This window comes from Rhinopithecus roxellana, chromosome 15 (genome assembly GCF_007565055.1).
Source record: "Rhinopithecus roxellana isolate Shanxi Qingling chromosome 15, ASM756505v1, whole genome shotgun sequence".
Classification (NCBI taxonomy): Eukaryota; Metazoa; Chordata; class Mammalia; order Primates; family Cercopithecidae; genus Rhinopithecus; species Rhinopithecus roxellana.
This window is the reverse complement of record NC_044563.1, coordinates 25257297-25283154: the sequence shown is the minus strand read 5'-3', so window position 1 is coordinate 25283154 and position 25858 is coordinate 25257297. Positions and strand designations below refer to the sequence as shown.

At 34.4% G+C, this 25858-nt stretch overlaps 1 protein-coding gene across 2 annotated transcripts in view; it reads right to left on the bottom strand.

Moving 5' to 3' along the window:
- Positions 1–25858, bottom strand: part of LUZP2 (leucine zipper protein 2) — a 589435-nt gene that overhangs the window by 19002 nt on the left and 544575 nt on the right. For both annotated transcript variants that reach the window (XM_030918939.1, XM_030918940.1), the window contains exon 10: positions 11965–12057. In XM_030918939.1, coding sequence (XP_030774799.1) covers positions 11965–12057 — 93 coding nt within the window. The remainder of the gene's footprint in view (positions 1–11964; positions 12058–25858) is intronic.

Genomic DNA, 25858 nt, shown 5'->3' with positions numbered 1-25858 from the left:
ACTGACAAAAATAAAGTACATTAAACTCGGTATTGTCAAATTTCATAGCACAATGATAAAGTTGGAGAGAGAAAGGCACACAATTTTATTGGTGTGCTTTGACTTTTTTTTGGTTTTCTTTCTCTTTCTTTCTTTTCTTTTCTTTTCTTTTTTTTTTTTTTTTTTTTCAAGGTCTTGCTCTGTCACACAGGCTGGAGTGCACTGGTGTGATGATAGCTCACTGTAACCTCAACCTCCCTGGCTGCAGTGATCCTCCCACCTCAGCCCTTCAAGTATCTGGGAGTACTGGCAAATGCCACCACATGCAGATTTTTTTTTTTTTTTTTTTTTTTTTTTTTGTATTATAGAGGCAATGTTTCAACATGTTTCCCAGGCTGGTCTCAAACTCCTGTACTCAAGTGATCTGCCTACCTAGGCCTCCCAGAGTGCTGGGATTACAGTTATGAGCCACCGTGCTTGGCCCTGGAGGTTGGTTTCAAAATAACACATAAAGCCTACCTATCTGTTTGGCCATTCTTGTAACTATCTATGTCTGTCTTTATCATTTCTATATCCACTATTTCTACCTCTCCCTCTCTCCCTTCCTCCTCCTCTCCCTTCTTCCCCCTCCCTTTTTCCCTTCCTTTCTCCTGTCCCCCTCCTTTTTCTTCTCCCATCCCTCTGTTTTTCTTTTTTTTGTTTGTTTTTCCTTTCTTCTTTTTCCCTTTTCTTGAGGGGTATAACTGATATGTCACTTTCCAATGATATATTACCATCTATAATAATAACTGCTTATCTGTGTACAGCTGGCATATGGGGCAATATACAGGTTCATAAAAATATAACATTTAAATTTGAAAAGTGCCTAAAAACTTAAGGTCTTCATTCCATATCCATTTCAAACTCAAATTGCTTTTCTTGAACTAGAGCAAAAGTTCAGATATCATTTCTCTTTATGCATGTACAATTAAAGAATACAATTTTACTTGGGAAAGAATGGACAGACATGTAGTAAGTTGTAGTGAATGATGGATTAATTATTCAAAATAATCATTTTCTGTCTAAAAAAAGAAAAAAATATCAAATATTAGTCTGGAGAATTATTTAAAACAATACAAAGAGTAGTACAAGTCTTCAACATACCTTCATCATCGCAATTAAGTAAAATTCAACCTAATTAGTAAAGTACCCAAGATCTGGAAATTCAAGTGATAAAATATGAAAATTATTCAGGAAAGAACACATAAATTCAACTGCTTCAATATGCAGTTCACCCATTCAATTATACAGGAGACCTAGGGAGAAACACATCTGGGTCTGTAAATTATAAAGTGGGATAAGCCACAAATACATCTATTACAATGATTAAACACTGCCTCTCAGATACACATCTTCACCAACACCTCTAGAATAACCTGTTTGTTTCTGTGATTTCTGGCAATAAACTGCCAACTGACACAATATTATCATATGACCACAAAAGCAATCATTGTAACAACAAAAGTATGTAGTTGAGACAAACCTTGCTAATTACATAATCTTTGTGTGTGAAAATGAACACACAATCACAATGTAGTGCAGGAGACTCTAATCCTATGATGTCTCTAGTTACAGTAAGGCAGGAAGAATAAGCTTTGGAGTCATGCACAAATGAACTTGAGTCCAAACTCTATTTCCTACTATTTGTGATAATGTGGGTAAGTTCATGATCATTGGTATCTTATTGGAAAATAAAATTAGACACCAATAACAATGAAATAGAAAAAGTCAAATTTTGACATTACAGAAAATGAACCAACAAAAATAGATTACTATATTTCAGGAATATTTCAGATAAAAAGTTTAATTTGAAAAATAGACAAAGGATCCAATGACAAAATAAATTATCCTGACACAGAGAGAGAGAGAAATAGAAAAAAGAAGAGGAAGAAACAGGAAGAGGAATGGGAAAAAGAGGAGGATGAGGATAAGACAGAAGATAAAAGATTAATGGTAAATCCACTAATATGTTAGTTATTTAGCTTTTTATTCTATATCACTTTTCTTTTTATTTATACTGTTGAAAACTTCATCACAGAACAGCATCTGCCTATGGCAAAATGGGAAATACCAATTTAATCTCATTTTATCTCATCTGTTAGATGATGATAATGATAGTTACCTTCAAAATGTTTATATCACAGTGAAATGAGATAATAAAGGTAATCACAGCAATGTGAATAAAGAGATAGTCCATATTAGGTTAAAATTTGCTACTATCTGAATATTTATGTACCCCCAAAATTTATATGTTGAGATCCTAACTCACAAGGTGATGGTATAAGGCACTGGAGCCCTGGGGAGGTGATTAGGTCATGAGGGTAGAGCCTCATGAATGGTACTAGCGCCCTTACAAAAGAGGCTTCAGAGACATCATCTTACCTCTTCTGCCATGTGAAATTACAGTGAGAAGATGGCTTTCCCTAAGCAGGTGGGCCTTACCGAACACCAAATCTGTCAGTGCCTTCAATGAGAATTCCCTAGCCTTTAGAGCTGTGAGAAACACATTTTCTATTGTTTATAAACCACCCAGTCTATGGTATTTTGTTATAGCAACTCTAATGAATGAAGACAAATTCTTTTTACCTTCATTCGTTGTATGAACTTGGGAAAGTTACTTCAACTTACTGAGGCTCTGATTCTTTATCTGTAAACTAGACAAAATAATACCTACCTCAATCAGATGCTAGAAGAGTTGATTACATTTTTAAAAATCATGCAAAGGTTCCTAATGGAATATCTTGCATATATTAGGTGCTCAATTTAGGTTCTATCTTTCATCTCCCTTTTTCAGTTTTCCCTTCCTTCAATCAAAATTTCTCTATATTGGCAATAAGTTTGATTCCTATCATAATAGAAGTTCTGATATTCACTTAAGTTTACACTTCTGTGGTCAACATATTAATTCTGATCATTACAAAATCTTGACATTGCCAAAGAATTTATTGCTGGAGTTTTTCCCCCCAGTTCTCTGTTTCTCTTCCTCTCCTCCATTTGTGTTTATGATTTAACAGAGTAAGAAAATTGTGTCAGTAACCAAGCATTCAACCCGCCTTGAGTAACTTTTACCTTGAAGGATGACTTTTATTCTTTTTTTCCCCACTCAAAGCAGAAACATCAGCTCAGTCAGCCCATCTAATTTAACTAAGGCATTCAAATGCTTCAGAAGGTTTTCATTATGATACATGTATGTGTTTGCCTTCAGTGCAGATATCCCATTTGGGAATTATTTATGGAAATAAAGTAGTATATTTAGAATGACTTTCAAAAGGTCATGATGACTGAATTTATAATCACTGAAATGATTACAAAAAGATAATGTTCTCTTTTGCTTTATTTTATTTTTTATTTTTATTTTTAATTATACTCTATTCCTGTGCTCAGAAATAAAGAATAAAACTTTAAGAATTAAAGCAGATGGAATACGTTTTCAGAAATTCATTGTCAAATTTTCATTTACTTTGTATCACTGATCTTGCCAATTGCTATGACTTTGTTATTGTTATTAAACACTTCTTTTTACTTTGCTAAAGAGATTAGTCATATCTCTTATGCTCTTACTCTAAAAGATTAAAATAACTCAGAATAATTAATGCAAATATACAACTGGTAAACTTGAAATTATACCAACAAAAACTATTTTTGACAAATACAAAAATCCAGTTCATTCTCCATATTTAAATAAGAGATGGGACAAGCTATAGGCTAAAAGCAAGCAAAATTTTTATAATATTACAAAAGAGAAAAAAAAGTAAAATTGAGTACCATGCTACTTAGAGACACCAATACGTTTTGGCTGACTTTTTCTGTGACACCAATTTATGTAGCAAATTGATTCTTTACATTTATTACAGAAAAATGTTTTAGTGCTGGTTTAATAGTTACAAGTTAGTATTAAATGGAAAAGCAAGAAGTCAAAAGATTGAGAATGTAACATTAAATCAAGACAATGACTCCAAATTCAGTTGATGGAGCCAATGGTAGGAGTGGTCGACCGGAAGCGAGGCAAGTTCTGACATCAATGTCCCCCAAGCAGGTGCCTCTGGGCAAGTCACATTCCCTCTCTGAACCTTAATTTACAATACAAATATTATTATAGCCTTTGCCCTCAAATTACTTATTATCTAATTCAAAATGAGAACCTTATACAAATAATCAAAATACAAGGTGTACTGTGATAATGGACAAAATACATTCATCCAGCAAGGATGATGGAAACCCAGAGAAGGAAGTCCTTATGTGTCTCATAGGTAAATGGGAGGGGTAAAATAATTATTTATCAGATTATGCTTTGTGTTTTCACATTACTTTGGCCAGTGATTTTTATAATAAATATCAACATGGTTACTGGGTTACTTTCTTTTACCATATTAATAGGTTAACCATTTTTCTTAAGCTTTCCATACTATTTATGGAAATATACCAAATTAGGTTAACATGTTTAGATGCTTAAATTAAGGTGTTAGACAAAAGTAAACATGGAGATTTATATGAATAAAATATAACATTTTTCCAAAGACTATTGGAAGCTATCTATCATTCCTATACTATTTGGAGGGATTCCTGCTTCTTCTTGAAAAAAAAAAAAAAATAGCACAGTAGGACAATAAAAAATGCTTTTAAAGAAGCCAACCTCTTCAGATGGTCTGATGGAATGTAGCCCAGAATGACAATGGTGTGTGGTTTCTAAGTCCAATTACGGCAGGGCATAACTTGCCTAGAAAATTATGTTAACCAAGCATTGGATCCACCATCAAATGGATCCAAACCATCAAATCCAAACCATCAAATGCTGCAAAATGCATGTTGGATATAATAGCAAACTAGATTTCTTATATCTCAGCCAAAATTGTTTTAACACGAAAAAGCTGGCATAATTTTCTACTTGCAGCTCTAGAATTTATTTTCTGCACATTTTCTCCTCTCATTTCCCTGGGCAATATTTTTCTGTTGAATAGACTCCCTTTGGTAAGGGACTTGCAAGCAGATGTAACGGCAGGAAATTGAGCTAGTGCTCCCAGTGCTAAACATAAGCCATCCTTCTTTTTCATTTCCTCAGCACAGTAAGAAAAATTAAATGTTTGCTACTTATAGGAGTCAGAAATATTACAAAACACATTTACATTGAGCATTAACTCTTAATTCCTAAATGAAAATTAAAATACAATGTTCAATGTCTTTAATTCTTGATATGCTATTAAACAATATGAGGCACATTTGCAAGCTGCAGGAAAATGGGATGGAGTAGATACATCCTTTGCTTTCTCAATGTGACTCTAATATTATAATTTAAACAAAGCAGCTTTTAGAGTAACTTGTACATACCTCAAAGTGATAGTCAAATATGCTGCTAAGAATTTAGCGATCCATTTCAAGTTTCTTAAGTCTTCTTTAAAAAGGAACAAAGAATCTGAGGGCCATTTCCTAAGTGACCTTGCCTGGTTTACATAGGGCATAGGCAGGAAGTGGAACAAAGCAACAAAGATATCTAAAAATAAGCATGTTTTATAATTTCAAGTTTGATTCTTTGGCCACAGAATATTTTGAGACTTTGAGTATTAAAACTTCAGAGCTGCTTCTTAAAAGGAACTAATAAGGATATCTATGATGTGGTTGAACATGACATATTTAATATCTATATATTTATATAATAATCATAATAAACCTGCAATAAATGAATAACAAAATTTCTCAAATTACAGTATCACAATCTCAGCTGACTGCAACCTCTGCTTCCCAGGTTCAAGCGATTGCCCTGCCTCAGCCTCCCGAGTAGCTGGGATTACAGGCGCCTGCCACCACAGCCAGCTAATTTTTTGTATTTTTACAAAAATACAAAAAGAGACGGGGTTTCACCATATTAGAGCCAAGATGGTCTCTATCTCCTGACCTCGTGATCCGCTCGCCTTGGCCTCCCAAAGCACCGGGATTACAGGCGTGAGCCACAGCACCTGGCAATTTCTCAAAGTGTTTAACATTAAAAAATATTGACAGAAGAAAATCTACGTGAGAATATTACAATAATACACATTCCTGGGCTCTTTCCCTGACCAATGGATTAATAATACATGGGAATGGATCTTGAACATAAGCAGTTTTACTGGTTGATTTGGTGATTCTTAGTATGATAAAATGTGAAAAATCTTCATCTACCTTATATTGATAAAGGGATCTGAATACAAAGTCCCTTCCCAGAGCAACAATGTTAGGAAACAGCAAAGTCAGTATCCACATCTAGGTTTTATGTAGTTCCCATGCCTTATCTTCTATGTTATTCAGTCTCAGGTATGACCAACAGGAATCAAAATGCATAATCTTTCTTATGTATTTACTGAGAGACTGCATGGGGTCCTATCAGCTGTCAGGGAGGTGAGGTTGCTGATAATTATAGAATCCTGGGCCGGGCGTGGTGGCTCAAGCCTGTAATCCCAGCACTTTGGGAGGCCGAGACGGGCGGATCACGAGGTCAGGAGATCGAGACCATCCTGGCTAACACGGTGAAACCCCGTCTCTACTAAAAAATACAAAAAACTAGCCGGGCGAGGTGGCGGGCGCCTGTAGTCCCAGCTACTCGGGAGGCTGAGGCAGGAGAATGGCGTAAACCCGGGAGGCGGAGCTTGCAGTGAGCTGAGATCTGGCCACTGCACTCCAGCCTGGGCGGCAGAGCGAGACTCCGTCTCAAAAAAAAAAAAAAAAAAAAAAAAAAAAAGAATCCTGAAATTGAAAGAGATGCTAACATGATCAGTCTATTCTTCCACACTAATGCCTCAATTCCTGACTGTATTCCAGAATGGCTGTTTTTCATTATTCTATCACGTATTATAGTACTTCTGCCAACTGCTAATTCTAGTTTCAGATACTTTTCATAAAGAGTTCATTTTTATATTTGACTAAAATATTATTCTTCCTATAGCTGTTTCTACTAACTGCCTCTGGTTCTGCTGTGTAAAGTGGCACTGAATAAGGCTACTCATTACAAATACATTGCAAATACAATTACAGTATTTAAGCTTGCTTTGGTCATATTTTAAGGTTTTTCATTTGATAAATTAATTAAAATACATAATTCAAAATATTGAGGTTTTGTGTGAGATGTATAGCTTTGCATAAAGGAATGGAAAGTAGTAATTATTGAGAGCTTGCTATGCTAGTCATATGCCAATTGTTAAGCTGTGCTATCTCACTGGATCCTTTGGGTGAGCTATATTAAGCAACGGATATTCATCTCTCTTTTTCAGAGGAGAAAAAGCAGTCTTAAAAGGGTTAAATATTCTTGATCACACTGCTGGAAACTGGTTGAAACATAAATTAACACAAACCTTCAATTCTAATTTTTTTTTCAGCCTTCTACCTCAAGCGTTAGAAAACACTTTTCATTCGTCATTGTTGAACCTCAAAGTGTTACTTCTAAAATGAGATAGGATTTATCAGCGTAGACTGATAAGCAAAATTTGATATGAGATTTGTCTCCTTTATTCTGGATGTAGCATCATAATTGCTTAAAATCAACATTGCAACTACCTATAGGTGATGTGCAAATCTCATCACAGTTTTACTCAGAGCTCACAGTCACTTAAAACTCCTCATTCTGATGGATCAACATACAAAAATTACTTGCATTTATATATACTAGCAGTTAACAATCTGGAAATGCAATTAAAATACTACATTTGCAGTAGTATGAAAAAGAGAAAAGTACTTCAGAGAAATAAAGACAAAAGAAATGCAAGATTTGCACCCTCAAAAACTATCAAACATTGCTGAAAGAAATTTTAAAAGATTAAAGTAGGCCAGGCGCAGTGGCTTATGCCTGTAATTCCAGCACTTTGGGAGGCCAAGGCGGGTGGATCACGAGGTCAAGAGATGGAGACCATCCTGGCCAACATGGTGAAATGTTGTGGTCAGTTATTTTTTGTTAAACATGCTAAAGAAATTCAATTAAAAAAAAAGGTATTCCTTAAAAACGTGTTATAAAGACGGGGACAACTGAATAACAACATGCAAATAATAAGTGCAAAACCTTACCTAACACCATACACACACACGCACAAAAAAAAATTGAAGTAGAATATTTATCTAAATGTAAGAAATAAAAGCAAACATATTATATAAGAAACCATGAGAAAACAAACAAATAAAAAAAAAAACTGTGTGCTTAAACAGGTAAATAATTCTTTAGATATATAAAAAGCATGAAGACTAAAATGACGAATTGATCTTTATTGAAATTAAAAGCTTCGATGTTTCAGAAGACACGAATTAGGACTTCAGGTACTGCTCTGACACATAAAGGTCTTGGAAGTCTCCACTTGCACCTTCACAACAAGCAAAAGGCTGAACAGTCTGATAATTAATAACTTTTCTTAGATGTATCAAAGAGTTAATGTTGCAGAAAAACTACCACCCCAAAAACTGGGGACACAGTGAATACAGAGAACATAGACAAGCTACCTGAGTGAAAGCTGCTGGAGCCAGTAGTTGATGGGAACATTGTTGTAATACCTTTAATAAATTTCTGGAGGACAAGTATGGACTACTATGAAATATAAAAACTGCTACATGCTTAGTTTAAGGTAGGGTGAGCACTCACTACTGAGAATTTTACCTTTCGGAGAACCATGAGGTTTTAATGGTGAAGATGGGAGAATAGAGAAGCAACCACTTGTGTTTGTTCAAAGGGGGAAAGATTGTACCAATTTTTCAGTATAAGCATAAACTTATAATCAAATCCAGCAATTCTACATCTAGGTGTCTACTCAACAGAGATTAAAACATATACAAAGTGGTTTATGCAAATGTTCACAGCATCATTTTTTCATAATAGCTGCAAATTTAAAATAAGCCAAAATACATCAACTGGTGAATGGATAAAGAACTGCGGTACACTATACAATAAAATGTTTTCCAGCAATAAAAAAGTACAAACAAATACAAAAAGAACCTGTGTTTGTGGTTGCCTGAGGCTTAGTGGGGACAGGGACTCATTGTAAAAAAAAAAAAAAAAAAAAAAAAGGCATGTGGGATGATATTAGGGAGATGAACATGTTTTGAAACTGGATTATAGTCCTAGGCTCAGCAAATATGATGAATAATTGAAATATACACTTATACGGGTGAATTTTTATGGTATGTAAGTTGTGTCTCAATAAATCTATTTTTAAAATTATATTTTTCAAAAACAATTAGCTTCACTGTGCCTTTTACTCATTCTAATTATTAACAGAGTACCCATCTCTTCTGTTCAGAAGTAAATAGAAAAATTGTTAACCAAAAATATCACCTACTCTAGTTTTCTTTCTTGATAATGATGATGCAATTATTTCAGTCAGTAAAACATATATTTGGGGCTCATGTTACTTACATCTTCATTTGATCACAGAATCCTGTGGCTCTCTTTTTGCAATAGACTTTTCATTGCTTGTTCCCAGTTGTTCCCGTGATTGTCTAAATTCAGGTTCCTATTTAATCTCACTTTAATTATTTTTAAAATTTGCTAATTCAGTGGTTTTTGGATTTCTGAATTCATTACAACTGAAAATCAAATTAAAACAAGAAATAGGAATAAAGCTACTATCAATTTTATTAAGTAAGGACATTAAAAACAAAGTGAAACTACATTATATCCTACTTTTTGTCTTTGTATAAAACTAAATAGCATTCATTCAATATCTGATTAAAGGAAAGTCATATAAAGGCATAGGCTAAGATTCTAAAACACACCTCAAAATAAAATATAAAGGTAGAAATGTGATAAATAATTTTATTTTGTGATTTTGAAAAATGAAATTAAGTTCTGCTTTCTTATTCAGTTTGGACATTCAATAAAGCAACCCAAATTGGAGCTTAAGTATCTAGGTTGGTAGAGTCAGTATTTTTATATTGCTACATTAAATGGAAGCAATACATTTCACGATATTTAATGCAAATCAGAATATTATGGCTAAATTTAGACAAGGCAAAAAATAAAGTCTCTCTAGTTTTATTTATTAAAAATGTCCAGATTAATTGCTCAGAATCTGACTTTCTAAAAACTCCCCAGATGGTTCTTACGAATGGTGAAATCTATTATTAGTGAAAAATGACCTACATATTTGAATCATCTGGAGGAAAGACACAACTAATGTCTAGACCTTACCCACTGAGGTGCTGAGGTAGTTTTTCTGCAATGGGTCGTGGGCATTAGTATTTTGTAAGTACTCTTCGGTTGGTACTATTCTGGAGACAGAGCTAAGAAGTACTGGTCTAGAACTTGAAAACTGATGCTCATGCATGTCCCACTAATTCCTATTACTCACACCTGGTTTATGTCACTCATTATATTACTTCCTTTGTTATTATCTATAATTGAATCTGCAGGCTCTGAATACTGAGCACTCTATGTACTAAAAGGTATAGCTTCTTAGGAGTAGAGACTCCAGTAATACAAGTCTAGAGGACAGAAGTCAGGTTAGTGAAAGAACATTTATGTTTGTGTTGGTGGAGGCAGGTTTTCGAAGAGCCCCCGATCCAGACTGAGACCAGAACAAGATAGTATCTGCTTCTGGAACTTACTGAGGACAGAAGAATTATCACTGACAAAGGAGAACAACAAAAGTAGAAGAGAGAAACAAATAATGTATGAATAAAACCATTTATGATTTGAAGCAGGCTTCAATAAGAAAAGTAGACCAGAATGTTGCTTTGGGGAATCCTAGCAAACCACACATAAATTTTCCATTTTGCCTCCAGTGAGAACATGTTTTTATGGAGTTTCAAAAATATATATCAAGAAGTAAAAATACCATCCTTAAAATTAACATCATGGTCTTATCACTCGATTGAATACAAGCATTTGAAAACCTGAACTAGCTCCCTAGTCCAAATCAAACTCAGCTTGGGAATCCAAGGCCCCTCACTCTCTAGTCTTCAGTGATTGTTGTAGGCACATATCGCACCATTTTGGGTACTATGATTTTTTAGCCACACTGCTGTGATATTTTCCTACCTCTGCAAATTTGCTCACTGTCAAAGACCTATCCATGCTTCAAACTACAGTAAAAATCTTCCTTCCTGCCCAAAGCCTTTTTGACTCTCTCCTCCTTTGGAAGTAAAATTCAAGTATTTTGTTTATACTTCTTATTAGCTTTATTTTCTAAATTGTACAGTTTGGATACATGTTTAAATAAACAAAGAGTTGAAGGCAAAACTGTTGAGTAATTCATTTTTCTTAATCCACTTTGGCAGCCAGAAGAGAAAAAAGAGATCACGTGTTTAGCTTACTTTTCTGTTCCTCCTTATCATTATTATATATTTTTAGCTGCAGCCTGATTTCTTTCAAGCATAAATAGTTTCATCAGACACTTTTCAAGTTGGATTGAAGCCTAATTTTGAATCTGTTCAACACAATTGCTGTCATTTGCTAGTTCTCAAATCTAAATGTAATAGATCCATTAGCTTAATTTTGCCAAAGTTCAAAACAAGTAAAATTCCATTGCACTTTTAATGAGTGAAAAGACTAATTGAACAAATTCCATATTTCCTATCATTTGAAGGAAATGAATCTCCCTTCCTCTACCATGATGTCTCTGTATGCTGAGTGTATTTGCTTTACATGGAGAAATACAACCTATAAGTTTTTTTTGTTGGTTTTTGTTTTTTACATATTAACAGCTTTCTATCATGTAACTGTGGGAATGACCACCTTGCTTAGCCTGTAGTCATCCTCTTACCTCTCTAACAACTCATATTCATAGTTGTCCTAAGAATCTGGTTGCAGTGCTTACTGGAACACCTATCTCATTCAGCCCAAAAGAACATTTACTTTCTTATATTTAAAAGTACAATCCTTAGATAGTAGATATTACATATAAGTAGTAAGTTTCATGGTGGCATAGATTAGAATTGTTAAAATGCTTATGCTTTGTTCTCATGTCTAATACTGTAAAAACCATCTTAAATTTTTCTTACATCTTGAGAGTCACAGGCAGTGGTACTCGGATTTCCTTCCTTTGTTGACGCAACTTGAGAGCTCTCATTGTTTCCAGAAGCACTTTGTTGAGGCTTAGAAGAGACGAAAAGAGATAGAAAGAAAGAGATCATTAAATACAAGAGAAATAGTTTGAACAAATAGATCCAAATCATTATTGTAACACATGATATAATATTGTAGTAACATTGCAACCAAAATAAAACAATAAAATGGAAATTTGTATATATCAGAGACCATAAAATATACTTTGAAAAATTCTCAACTTTGAAATTAAATAAATTATATTTAATTTTGCATTAGTGATGTCCATTGGGATTATTTTCTTACTGAAAATATTTATTTCTTCCATGGTAAGATTTTATTTTAAGGATTCTAGTCCCTCACAAAGTATATATCCTATCCTTTTCTTTTTATTTTAACCCCCAGGATATGTAGAAATAATACATGACAAAGAAAATAACCTGATTTTCTCGATAGGAAGAAAATGACTCGTAACACTTCATAATTTACATAGTGGATTATATTAACTCAAATTCTTTACTAACTAATCAAACTCTGCTTTATATTTCTGGAAACTCTAAATATTATTGTGGAATTCATCTCTCTAGAAACATAATTGAAAAGAAAAGAAAATTAAAGAAAAGAAAAAGCTGTTTCCTACTTCTGGTCAGAGAAGGGTATACCCTAATTGCTGTATATAAGTACCACTATAGATAGGTTTAAGATTATCCATTCAAATGTGTATGTGTTTCTTGGGAAGAGCTGATTTGAATATTAGCGTTACACTCAGCTCCTCAGTCCACGAGGGTACTGTTTTAGGGCACAAAAAATAAACTAGTAAATGCTAATTTGCCTGAGTCTGAGACTTTGATCACAACACATCACAGGAGAGGAAGAAATTGGGTTTCTAACCATTAGGAGTGAAGGAAAACTAAGACACAGTCTGGAGAGAATACTCAAATTTCACCCAGGTTTTTTTTTACCTATACTACTTTCTACACAGCACTCTCCTGGTTTTTCACAGGCAAGTACATTCTTTAGCAGGAGAACATTTTTACAAAAACAATATCTTTATAAAACTAAAATCCAATAATAGTTAATAAAGCTGATAGAATATTAAATGTAAAAAAGAACATGAATAAAGCAAACAGAATATTAGAAAAACAGTAGAAAATAAAGTAACTAAGTTCACTAAAATTGATCCTATATAAAGTCACCCAAATGCTAAGCTCTGGGTATAACAATAAATAAATAAATGAATAAATAAAAAGTAAATACATTCTTCTTTATTTATACCTAAAGAAGTTTAACTTCATTAGGTGAAAGCCAGAAGGCATTTAGTGTTTTCCACCTCCCATACTCCCTTTTTCTTTCCTGTCTTTCCTTTGTTTAGGAATCCTACGTCTGACCTCCCGTCTAACTTCTCTAGGATTAAAAAGAAATAATAAACAGGAAAACAAAACTTCTTCTTTCTAATCCTATTAAATTTATTCAATAAGCTTTGGAGTTGCCCTTTAAATCAAGCCAATGAACAAGCCAGTGTTCTGTGTCAGATGCCTTTAGTAAATACAAAGAGGACAAAGGTAGCATTTGGGTCTTCATAGAATTCACCTAATCTGATTGTTAGTCACATAAGTAACTCTAATATAAAACTTATTAAATACAGGGAGGCAGAACAGACTTGTATATATTTTAAAAAGAATGATGGTCAATTCCATTTGGGGTAATAAGAAAAGTTCTAGTGAAGAGGGTTATTTTTGAAGTGGGTTGCTGAATAACTACAGCAAGAATGAGGGAGGATATCCAGGTGAAGGAAAACATTTAAGCAAACAAACAGAATGAGACTCAGTTGTTGACTTGTTGTTCTATAGGACAGAAGGAGCAATAAGCATGATTAAAAATCCTAAAAAGTAGAGAGGCGATCCCAAAATTGAGCTACAAAATTTATACTTAATTTAGTAGCCAAAGGGGAGCTGGGTGCAGTGCCTCAGGCCTGTATTTCCAGCATATTGGGAGACAGAGGCAGGAGGATCTCTTGAGGTCAAGAGTGCAAGACCAACCTGGAGAACACCATGAGTCTCCTGTCTCTACAATTTTTTTTAATGTGGTAGTTTATACCTATAATCCTAGCTAATGAAGAGGCTGAGGCTGGAAGATGGCTTGAGTCCGGAAATTCTAGGGTACAGTGAGCTGTGATTGTGTCACTGCACTCTTGCCTGACATAGACACCAACTTAAAAAAAAGAAAAAAAATACCCAAAGTTGGGGGTCCCTTGGATATTTCAAATCAGAGGTATGATGTGGCTACAGCCCCTGTCAGAATGATATGGCAACAGTACACAGGCAAAAATGAAACAGAAGAACATGAGCGTGGGGAAACTAATACAGAAGCAATTAAAATGACCAGGTATATGACAGCAACAGCTGAACTGAGATGTCAATCCTGGTGATAGAAGAGATTGAATAGTAATCGTATGTTCTGAACAAGGGTTAGAATATATGCCATTTGAAGAATTCTACGTAATAAAGAATTCTGAAATATAGAAACTGAAGAAAATGTATGTCTTTAGCAAGAAGGGTGATTTTATATTCCTAATCAAGAGTTTAAAGCACTTGCAACTCCTAAATAGGTAAGTATTATTGGATATCAGTGTTAAAAACAATACCATTCTTTTTTTTTTTTTTTTTTTTTTTTTTGAGACAGAGTCTCGCTCTGTCGCCCAGGCTGGAGTGCAGTGGCCGGATCTCAGCTCACTGCAAGCTCCGCCTCCCAGGTTCCCGCCATTCTCCTGCCTCAGCCTCCTGAGTAGCTGGGACTACAGGCGCCCGCCACCGCGCCCGGCTAGTTTTTTGTATTTTTTTAGTAGAGACGGGGTTTCACCGTATTAGCCAGGATGGTCTCGATCTCCTGACCTCGTGATCCGCCCGTCTCGGCCTCCCAAAGTGCTGGGATTACAGGCTTGAGCCACTGCGCCCGGCCAACAATACCATTCTTAACAAGAGTCAAAACAGATATTTATTCTAGCTAAGATATACTGAACATCCACCACCTGTCTTCCCATAACCACCAACTTGCAGATGCTTTGAGGAAACAGGTTAAAAAGAACAAGAGTAATAAATAAACAATAATACTGGAAGTCTCCCCTGGCAGTCACAGCCAGAACCACAGCTGCAAAATCAAGAAGAATGGATTGAATCACACTAACAGGCAGGGGACATTTTCAATGTATTTTGTTTCTAAACAATCAGATGACAGAAGAAATAGTCCCATAATTTCCTTGTAAATTTCTTTTCACATATAGTGGCATTAAAGGAAATTAAAAAAAATAAAACACATCCATTATTCTAGCAAATCTACTTTTATTCCTGTTACCCTCCCAGAGTTGTTAATATCCACATGCATGAATATCTTACACAATCACAATTGGGCCCATGCCATTTTTATTCTCCTTTTACATATAACATGAAATGATGTTATATATGGTTTGTATCTATACCTTACAGGTCTAAAAAATTATAAGGATTTTTTTTTAAATGTGTATTATAGTTGATGATTTTTGAAATTTTCTGTTTGGAGTTTTATAGATCATATTTTGGTGAACATTAACCTTCTTGATACCAGCCTGCATAACTTCTATCATTCTAATCACTGATCCAAACATCAGGCTATCATAGGCTTCGGGCTCCTTAAAGGAAGATATCATGTGTTATTCATTGTTTCATCTTGGGAGCTAGTACATACTTTTTATTCATAATTTTTTGTTTCCTTCTTTTTCCTTTTCACCATTTATTTATGATTTCTTTAGGATTAAGAGAAGGTAAAAATTAGGGTCAGTACTGAAGCAAGGGTAGTGGGCATGTTTATTGTTAGAGAAATCTTTCTAAAATGTAGCAATTTAAATTGTGTTTCCCAACATGAATAAACAAACATTTATTATGCATCCGCTGTACAACAGTATTATGTTTAGAACGGAATGAAATATTTGAAACAGCTCTGTATCTCAAAGAGTTCCCATTTGCTCCTCAGTAGCTGCTCATCTTTCCTTTTACTTTCCTAATAATACTTGACTCATTTTTTTTTTTTTTTTTTTTTGGAGGATTACTTTTCTCTCATGGTATGGTACATCCCAAGCATTGTTTTGTGCATCTAATTTCCTGACCAATTCAAGATATGGGCACATACATAATCCAAGTTAGGTCATTAGAAGCCTTGAAACTTAGCTGACCAGATTCAAGACAGGCTACCAATGGTTAGATATGTTAATTTCAGCAGGGTGTCTTCTACACGTTGTTTCTACAATAAAACCATTTTTGTGATTCATGTGTACCAATCTAATGAAGCAAAGTTTATTTCTGCCTGTGCCCAGGCTTGTTTCTCCCATCTTCTTGCTAATACTATGAGTTATGATGGTCAACCAAGAAATCCCCTTTACTAAAATTGGTAAAGATCAGTATCTTTTGTATATAACCACAGAGGCCTGGATGATACAGGGAATCAAATCACTAAAGTAAAACTGACAACACAAGTTCTGAGATAGTGTTTCACCATAAAGACTACCAGAAGGAAAACCTAAACCAGTTAGGAAAGCTCAAAAGAGTAATAACAGGCTCAATAATGATGGAAATTTTATTTTAGCATAGGTATTCAATAAATCCTTAAAAATAAAACTATGTAGCAGATGGATTCTTTTCATGCTCATTTAATTATGTTTTCTCATGCAAATATCGTGCATTTATTAAAATGTGCCCAGATTTTGAAGGTAAGACTGAGGCAAATAATATATTGAAAATAAATTATCATCTATCTATAATTTATTCTTGTGGGTCTTTGATATTTTAGATGGAAGATAAAAGGGGCTTCATTCACTATTAAGTTCATAAAGAGCAAAGAGAAAATAATGACAATGTAACTTTCCTATTCCATAAATTAATGAAAGGCTGCCCTTGTGCTCAGCTATCAGAAAACTGGATTGTCTGATTTACTACCTTTTTTTATCAATATTAATGCTATCTCATTTAATTTTGCTTTAAATCATGTACGTACATTAATTACTTTTTACAATAGGAAGAAAATATACATTTCTTCACCAGTGTGAGCACCAAAGCATAAAAGTTATTTTTTTCATTCAAAAACCTAATATTAAATTAATGAACTGCTTGTTTTCAAAAATGATAAATATCATCCTTCATACATGCCTTTGCCATCAGTGAGATGGCTCCTTGTGGAAAGAAGCTTTATTGAAACTGATTAATGAACACCAGAATGAGAACTGAATTTAGGGAAAGATAATGTATTTTGGAGTCAAAGGAATGTGGATTTCAATTCTGGATCAGTATTTAAATAAAATATGTCTCAGACTATCTATATCTATATCTATCATCTCTCTATATAGATAGACATATAGATATCTATCTACAGAGAGACTATATATAGTACATTAACGGCCTTAGACTATATATATAGTGTTTATATGTATAGTCGCTATATATCTGATATATAGATTGTTAATCTATATATCTATATATAAATTAACAGATTATACATTAACAGTCTATATGTATAGACTGTTATGTATATATATCTATATGTAGACTATATGTATAGTCTATATATCTGATCTATAGATCGTTAATCTATATATCATATAGATTATAGATTGTTAATCTATATATCATATATAGACTATGCATATATACATATAGACTGTTAATATATAATCTGTAAATTTCAGCAGGGTGTCTTCTACACGTTGTTACTACAATAAAACCATTTTTGTGATTCATGTGTACCAATCTAATGAAGCAAAGTTTATTTCTGCCTGTGCCCAGGCTTGTTTCTCCCATCTTCTTGCTAATACTATGAGTTATGATGGTCAACCAAGAAATCCTCTTTACTAAAATTGGTAAAGATCAGGATTTTTTGTACATAATCACAGAGGCCTGGATGATACAGGGAATCAAATCACTAAAGTGAAACTAACAACACAAGTTCCGAGATAGTGTTTCACCATAAAAACTTCCAGAAGGAAAACCTAAACCAGTTAGGAAAGCTCAAAAGAGTAATAACAGGCTCAACAATATACATATTGATACATATATATCCTGGACCCACAGGGGTCTTCAAAGTGATAATAAATTGTGTGTGTGTGTGTAAAACAATACATATTAAATATATAAGATATATATCACTTTATATACATATATAATCAATTTGTATATTTCAGCTGATTGGTAAGCACTTTTAATGCAACATTTTATGTAATTGTCTTAAAACAGAATGAGATGGATTTTATTTCTGACCATATATTTAATCTATATATCTGATACATAGACTATACATATATACATACTCTGAGACCCATTTTACAAAAACAAACAATCAAATAACAACAACAACAAAAGCAAAAAGCACACTGCAATTTATGTACTTTTTACATCATGCAAAAAATACATATATACATGAGAAATATTATATACAGTCATATATATTTATATATGTATACATTGTCTGAGATATATATATATATATATATATATATATATATATATATATACTTGCAGAACCTCTGTTTTCTGCATTTCTGTCACATGATGTAAAAAGTAGCTAAATTGCAGACTGCTTTTTGCTTTTCTTGTTGTTGTCATTTGTTTAATTGTTTGTTTTTAGGAAGGGAGAAATTGAATATGAAGTAGTGTCTGGCGTCTGTTACACAGCTTTCACTTGAAGATGTATCATTTACTTGACTCTACTCTAGGGAGGTGTGGATAAAAAGAGATTGACCACTGTAGTGGGCTAAATGGTAGAATGTGGAGGCCCCCAAAAGATATGTCAATGTTCTACTTTATATGGCAAAGGATAGATGACATTAAGGCTATTAAGATGAATAGAATACCCTTTGTATTAGTCAGCTTGGTCTACCACAGAAAAATCAGACGGGGTGACTTAAAACAACAGAAATCTATTTTCTCCCAGTTCTGAAAGCTAGAAACCCCGAATCGAAGTCCAGCAGGATCAGTTTCCTAAGAAGACTCTCCTCCGAGCTTGCAGATGACCATCTTAGAACTATCCCCACAGCACAGAGAAAATATGTTCTCTGGTTTAGTTTCTCACAAGAACACTAATTCTACCAGATCATGCTCCCACCATTATGACTTCATTTAACATTAATTACTTTCACAAAGGCCCTATACCATGTTGGTTATAGCTTCACCATATTAATTTTGGCAGAACAGATTTCACTCCATAGGATCCTGGATTATTACATTGGCCCTAAATGCTATCACAAGTGTCCTTATAAGATAGAAAAAGAGGGAGATTTCACACAGAAACATGGAATAGAAGGCAAGGTGGTAATGGGGCAGATATAAACAGCCACAAGCCCAGGTATCCCCAGACAACCACCAGAAGCTGTGAGAGGCATAGAAGGGATTATCCCCTAGAACCTCTAGAGGAAGTATAGTCCTGCCAGATTGCACATTTCTAGCCTTTAGATATGTGAGAGAAAATATTTATGTTGTTTTAAGTCAGCAAGTTTGTGGTATTTGTTACAATAGCAATACAAAACTAAAACAACTACTTATTCCAGTAATTTCTAATGTACTAGAGACTCATTTTCCTAGCTCTTGATTATATTTCATAATCCTATGCAAGGCAAAATACTTTAATAGTCCCTCATTAAAATATCCAAACTTTCTCTTACCTTTTCTGATAAAAAGTTTGAAGCCTACATCTTTTAAATGGTACTCAGAATTCACGTTAAACATTATGAAAACTTCAATTAAATTAACTGTTCCGTAAATGGATGAAATAAAACTCCCTAAGAGGATAATTGTAAAATACAGAATTACAGAATAAATGAAATATATTAGTCTCTTTCTTGTGCCATTAAAAAATAGCATGCACATTACAATAGTGTCTTTTTTTTTTTCTAAATTAACTTGATTTTTTCTATAGTCTGTGCATATTTTTAATATATAACATGGGGAAATTTTTAAAAACAGATATATGAAGTTTTTTTCCTTAGTGGTGCAAATATACTCAAGTGGTGGTCCCCAACCATTTGGCACCAGGGACTGGTTTTGTGGAAGACGATTTTTCCATGAATGGGGAGAAGATGATTTTGGGATGAAACTGCTCCACTTCACATCATTAGGAATTAGATTTTCATAAAAAGCACATAACCCAGACCCCTCGCATGTACAGTTCACAATAGGGGTTCCGCTCCTGTGAGAATCTAATGCTGCCGCTGATCTGACAGGAGGCAGAGCTCAGGTGGTAATGCTTGCTCACCTGCTGCTCACCTCTTGCTGTGCAGCCAGCTTCCTAACAGGCCGCGAAACAGTACCGGTCCATGGCTGGGAACCCCTGTGCTGAAGAATACTCAAGGAGAGTAAAAGTGGCTAACATAGAAACATTTTTTGATCCTGGACCCACAGGGGTCTTCAAAGTGATAATAAATTGTGTGTGTGTGTATAAAACAATACATATTACATATATATGATATATATCACTTTATATACATATATAATCAATTTGTATATTTCAGCTGATTGGTAAGCACTTTAAATGCAACATTTCATTTAATTGTCTTAAAACAGAAATAGATGGATTTTATTTCTGACCAAGATGAAGTTACAATAATCACATTTACAGTAATACCCCTTATATGTGGTTTCACTTTTTGTGATTTCATTTACCTGAGGTCAACCAAGTTTTGAAAATATTAAGATATTTTGAGAGAGAGAGAGAAAGAAAGAGAAAGACCACATTCACTTAACTTTTATTATAGTATATTAATTGTTCTATTTTATTATTAATTATTGTTGTTAATATCTTACTGTGCCTAATTTATAAATTAAACTTTATCATAAGTATGTACAGAAAAAATACAATGTCTAGAGGATCCCGTACTATCTAGTTTCAGGCATCCAGTTGAGATCTTGGAAAATATCCCCTGCAGACAAGGAGAGACTACTGTTCTGTGTCACCTGAAACCATGAAAAAAATGAACAAAATATAAACAATGGTATTAAGAAAACTGACAACAGGTAAGGAGGAACAGTGGTTCCAGAGAGAAAGGACACAAATGAAGGGCACACAGCCAGTAGCAACTAGATTCCAGAACGAGGGCAGCCAAGAGCTAAAACAGTGAGAAATGATGGGTACCAAAGGCCAACTTTGGTAGCAATACAATTCTTCCAAAGTCCACACATGCAGTGGACTCTCCAGGAGTCAAACCATGGGCTATAGTAAGGATCATGCAGATGAATGAAATGATTGGAATAGTCATTTTGTTTAACGGACTTCATTTAATTTCCTGGAGTCCTGACAGAAATGAGATCATGAACTTTTTTAAAGGTAAAGATAATGCCCCTTACATCTCTACAACTCATCACATTGAGCATTAAGGCTGACAAAAACAAGATGCTTAAAACATCACAGAACTCTTGGGATATTGCAACGGAACTCTATGAGACAGATATTATTAGCTCCATATTCAGGGTGTAAAAACAGACTGAGAGGTCTACTGAGTTAGGAAAATCAAATAGCATTTGGATTACACAGCTAATTATTTAACCCATGCTGTCAGATTCCAATCAATTTGTTCTTTGACTTGCACCTTACTAGGTACTGTGATTTTCTACTTGTCTGAAAGTGGTTGACAGAATTTGTTACTGTTCACCCTAAGTTCCCTCTTGAAATCAGATTTATGTAATGACTTCCCCGGGGTATTCTGTGCTATTGGCAGAAAAAAAAAAAAAAAATAGAAAAGAAATAAAAGTGGCTCTCTACAGAGAACTATGCATATAGAGTATAGTTTGCTAACATATACTTTAATTTTATTAAAGCTTGCTTTATGGCCAAATAAGTAATTGCTTTGAGAAAATAAAACACACATTTAATGGGCATGAAAATCAAGTCCTGTGTGGAGAATGCAAATGCTCATATGCATTTATCGAATTAAGTTTGCCAAATATATTATTTGATTCTCCTATAGATTTACTAATTTTGGTGTTCTAGAAATTTCTGTTAGTTTTATATATTTATAGGTTGTTACTAGATAAAATAAAGTCATATAGAGGGGTTATGAGTGTGGTCCACCCCTGATCCTCCCAAAAGCATCCCTTCTTCGACTTTAATTCATGCACATAAAATGAGAAAAAGTGTGATCAGAGAAAGTGTCTGTAGTGATACCTAAAAATATATTTTTGAAAAAGATGACCTACAGAGTTTGAAAAAAAAAAAATGGAAAGGACAATACTCGTCCTTGCTCTACCTGCCTCTCTGTTCTCAGGGAATAGAGATTTGCTACAACAAAAATTTTTAAAAATTACAAAATAAAAAAAAAAAAAAACAACAGCAAACTGTTCCAACTCTGAATGGTGCCTGGGGGAAGATATGAGTGAAGCAACTGGGGGACTACTCACCTCACTGTGGATCTCTAGGATCTTAGTTGCAGGAGTCTCTATACCCCCATGGACATGTGAGCTGGCAGGGGGATCTCCCCAGAGATGAGACAGAGATGGAGCTGCAGCACACATGGATTTGGGGACCTTGCAGTATGGGTCAGCACTGGCAGAGCTGGGCCATAAGTGCCCTCCCTCCAGAGCTCCTATCTCCCTCTGAAAGGCTTTAGCCCCAGCTAACTGCCAGGGGTAAAACAGGGCCTGATTCCCTGCAGGACTGGGGCCCATCAGTCCTATAGGCCTACCTGCCTACCAGGACCACCTAGGGCCTCTGCTTGGCTACCCCACAGGTGCATGTACACAGTGTAGCCTCAACTGCACACCCTGGGTCCTTTGCTCCACCTGACTGCATTTTGGCAACGTGAAAGCCCTTTGGATCCCCCAGTGCACCCAAAATCCAACCTCAAGTATCCAGAGAAGGGAGCTGCAAACAGATCCTAGAACCCCAGGGCTGTGGCCACCAGCTCAGGTCCAATCCCCAAGGGAGCCCCATGGTCTGAAAAACCTAACAACAACAATAACAAAAATTGCAAGCACATTTCCAGTGACCAGAGGTGTCTTTCTCAAACCCCAAGACCAAGGAGCGGACCTGGTGAGAGGGTCACCTCTCTTCTATTTACACCACAGAACACAGCTGCAAATGCAAGGATATGCAAAGACGCTGTGCCGCTAAGAGCGTATCAACCACCCATTGCTCTCAAGTATCATCTATTTGATTACAATCCAAATATAACACCAAAAAACACTTTACTAATTCTACTCCCTGCAAAACCAAGGGCAAGAATTCAGCAACAAAGACTCTGTACAGAGCTTTAGCCTTATGAAAGCTTCTAGAAATAAAGCCAACTGACTATATTCAATTTACACCACAGTTAAAGAAATGCCAGTCCTTCCAGAAGAGAAATAGTCAAAGCAAGAACTCTGGAAATTCAAAAAGCCAGTGTCCCCTTACCTCCTAATGAGCTCACTAATAGAGTTATTTCTAAATTAGAGACAACAAATAATTCCCTAAAAGTTGAATAGCTGTCTTGGTTCTTAACAAAATCTTGGATTTTTCTCAATTTTTTTCTTTGGTCTAACTTCAGGATAAATAGTGGAATATAGTAAGGTAAGTACCATCATCAAAAATGAATGTATTGCATAAGGCCCTCTTGCAACTAACTATGGAAATGTATTATTTCCTGAATAAACCCTACACCATCCTTTCTGTGCTTTTATTCAATTTGATATTTCTCTTCCAATTTGCTTTCTTTCCTGACTATAATCATGAATTTTATCAATGCTATTTGCCCAGAGCAATCACCACCTTTATCTCTTATGTAATTAAGAACATGCAACTTAAGACCCAGTGAGCTACTATGTTATAGCAGATCAAAATTAAGCAAAATTTAAGGTTTAAAATAACAAGTATTGTTGAGTATGTGGAATGGAATAAGAGTGATCACCCACAATATTTATATAAATAAATTTTAAATAACTATTTTTGGAAAAAAAATGACAGTTTTCTTTAACATTGATAGACGCATGGTCTTTGATCTTACAACTCATTTCTAGTTATATATTCTAGGCTATCTCTGTAGAGATATGAAATATAATGTTTTTAGCTCCTTTGTTAATAAGAGCAAAAGCTGAATTATCCTTTCTATTAATAGGAGTATAGAGAGAAATAAATTATAGTATTATCTCATACTTGAATTTGTTAATGAGAATTAATTGAACTACAAGTAACAAAGATATCATTGAAATAAATATTCAGTGAAAAATGTGAGTTCCAAAAATTAAAGAACATTACTGATTCTATAAAATTCAGGATAATCAATACTAGATATATTTCTTAAAGACAAATGTACATGGGAGAAAATGCACACAAATACACAAACACACAAGGGTTGGAAACGATAAACACAAAATTTAGGACAAGCATTTTGCATGAATTCCCAACTAATGTCGGTAATCTTGGTAATGCCCCAACGGGGTTGTATTGGTTGGTAAATCTATGTGTGCTTGTTTTATTATTATATTATGTACACATCTTACATAAAAACAAAAAAAAAATTAAATACTTGGTAGTTACAAAATATATCTATTGCCATGGCAATTATTTATACTTCTATAAAATAAAATGTATCACAAAACAACATACACAATAGTATCCTGTAAAAATGTGTATATGTAAAGCAAATTTTATGAGAGAAAAAATAAAATGTAAGATACTCTTTCCCTTCTTGAAATAATTATACGTGCATATATATATATATATATATATATATATATATATATATATATATATTTCTTTTTTAAGACAGAGTCTCTCTCTGTCATCTAGGTTGGAAGGCAGTGGCTAAATCTTGGCTCACTGCAACCTCCACCTCCCGGGTTCAAATGATTCTCCTGCCTCAGCCTCCCAAGTAGCTGGGATTACAGGTACTGGCCACCATGCAAAGCTAATTTTTGTAATTTTAGTAGAGATGGGGTTTCACCATATTGGCCAGGCTGGTCTTGAACTACTGATCTCAAGTGATCTGCCTGCCTCTCCTCCCAAAGTGCTGGGATTACATGTATGAGCCACTGCACCCAGCCGATTATACATTCTTTATTTCTTTTTATTTTAAGTGTTCATATTTGAAGTTTTTTTTTTTATTTCTTCTTAATTTATTTTTTTAAATTGTGTGGGTACATAGTAGGTGTACATATTTATGAGGTACATGAGATGTTTTGATTCAGTTATGCAATGCATACTAAGCACATCATGACAAATGCGGTTTCCATCTCCTCAAGCATTTATCCTTTGAGTAACAAAGAATTCCCTTACACTCTTTAAGTTATTTAAAGATGTACAATTAAGTTATGATTGAGTATTGTCACTGTCTTGTGCTATCAAATAGGAGGTCTTATCTATTCTTTCTACTTTCTTTTTGTAGCCATTACCCGTCTCCACCTACTCCCTAGGTCCCCATTACCTTTCCCAGCCTCTGGTAACCATTTTTCTACTCTCTATGTCCATTAGTTCAATTGTTTCATTTTTAGATCCCACAAACATGTGAGAACATGTGATGTTTGTCTTTCCTTCCCTGGCTTATTTCACTTAATGATATTTTAAGTTCTTTGTTGCCTTTTGCTTAGTTTTTGCCTGATATAGTATAGTTTGTTTCCAAATAAGAAAAATGATTTAAAAAATATAAAATACTGTGTGTAAGAACAAGACTAATTCTAGTCAAGAAAAATTTTAGGAATATGACAGAGGAATTGAGGCTAGAAACTAGAGCCTAGGACTATCTTATGGATGAATTGGATTTTCAAATGAGACAGATGTAACTTAATATAAAATGGAGAGAAAATTAAAAAGAAAAATCATGCAAATTAAAAATGGTACAAAATTCTACTCTACTGAAATTTAAAAAAAGGT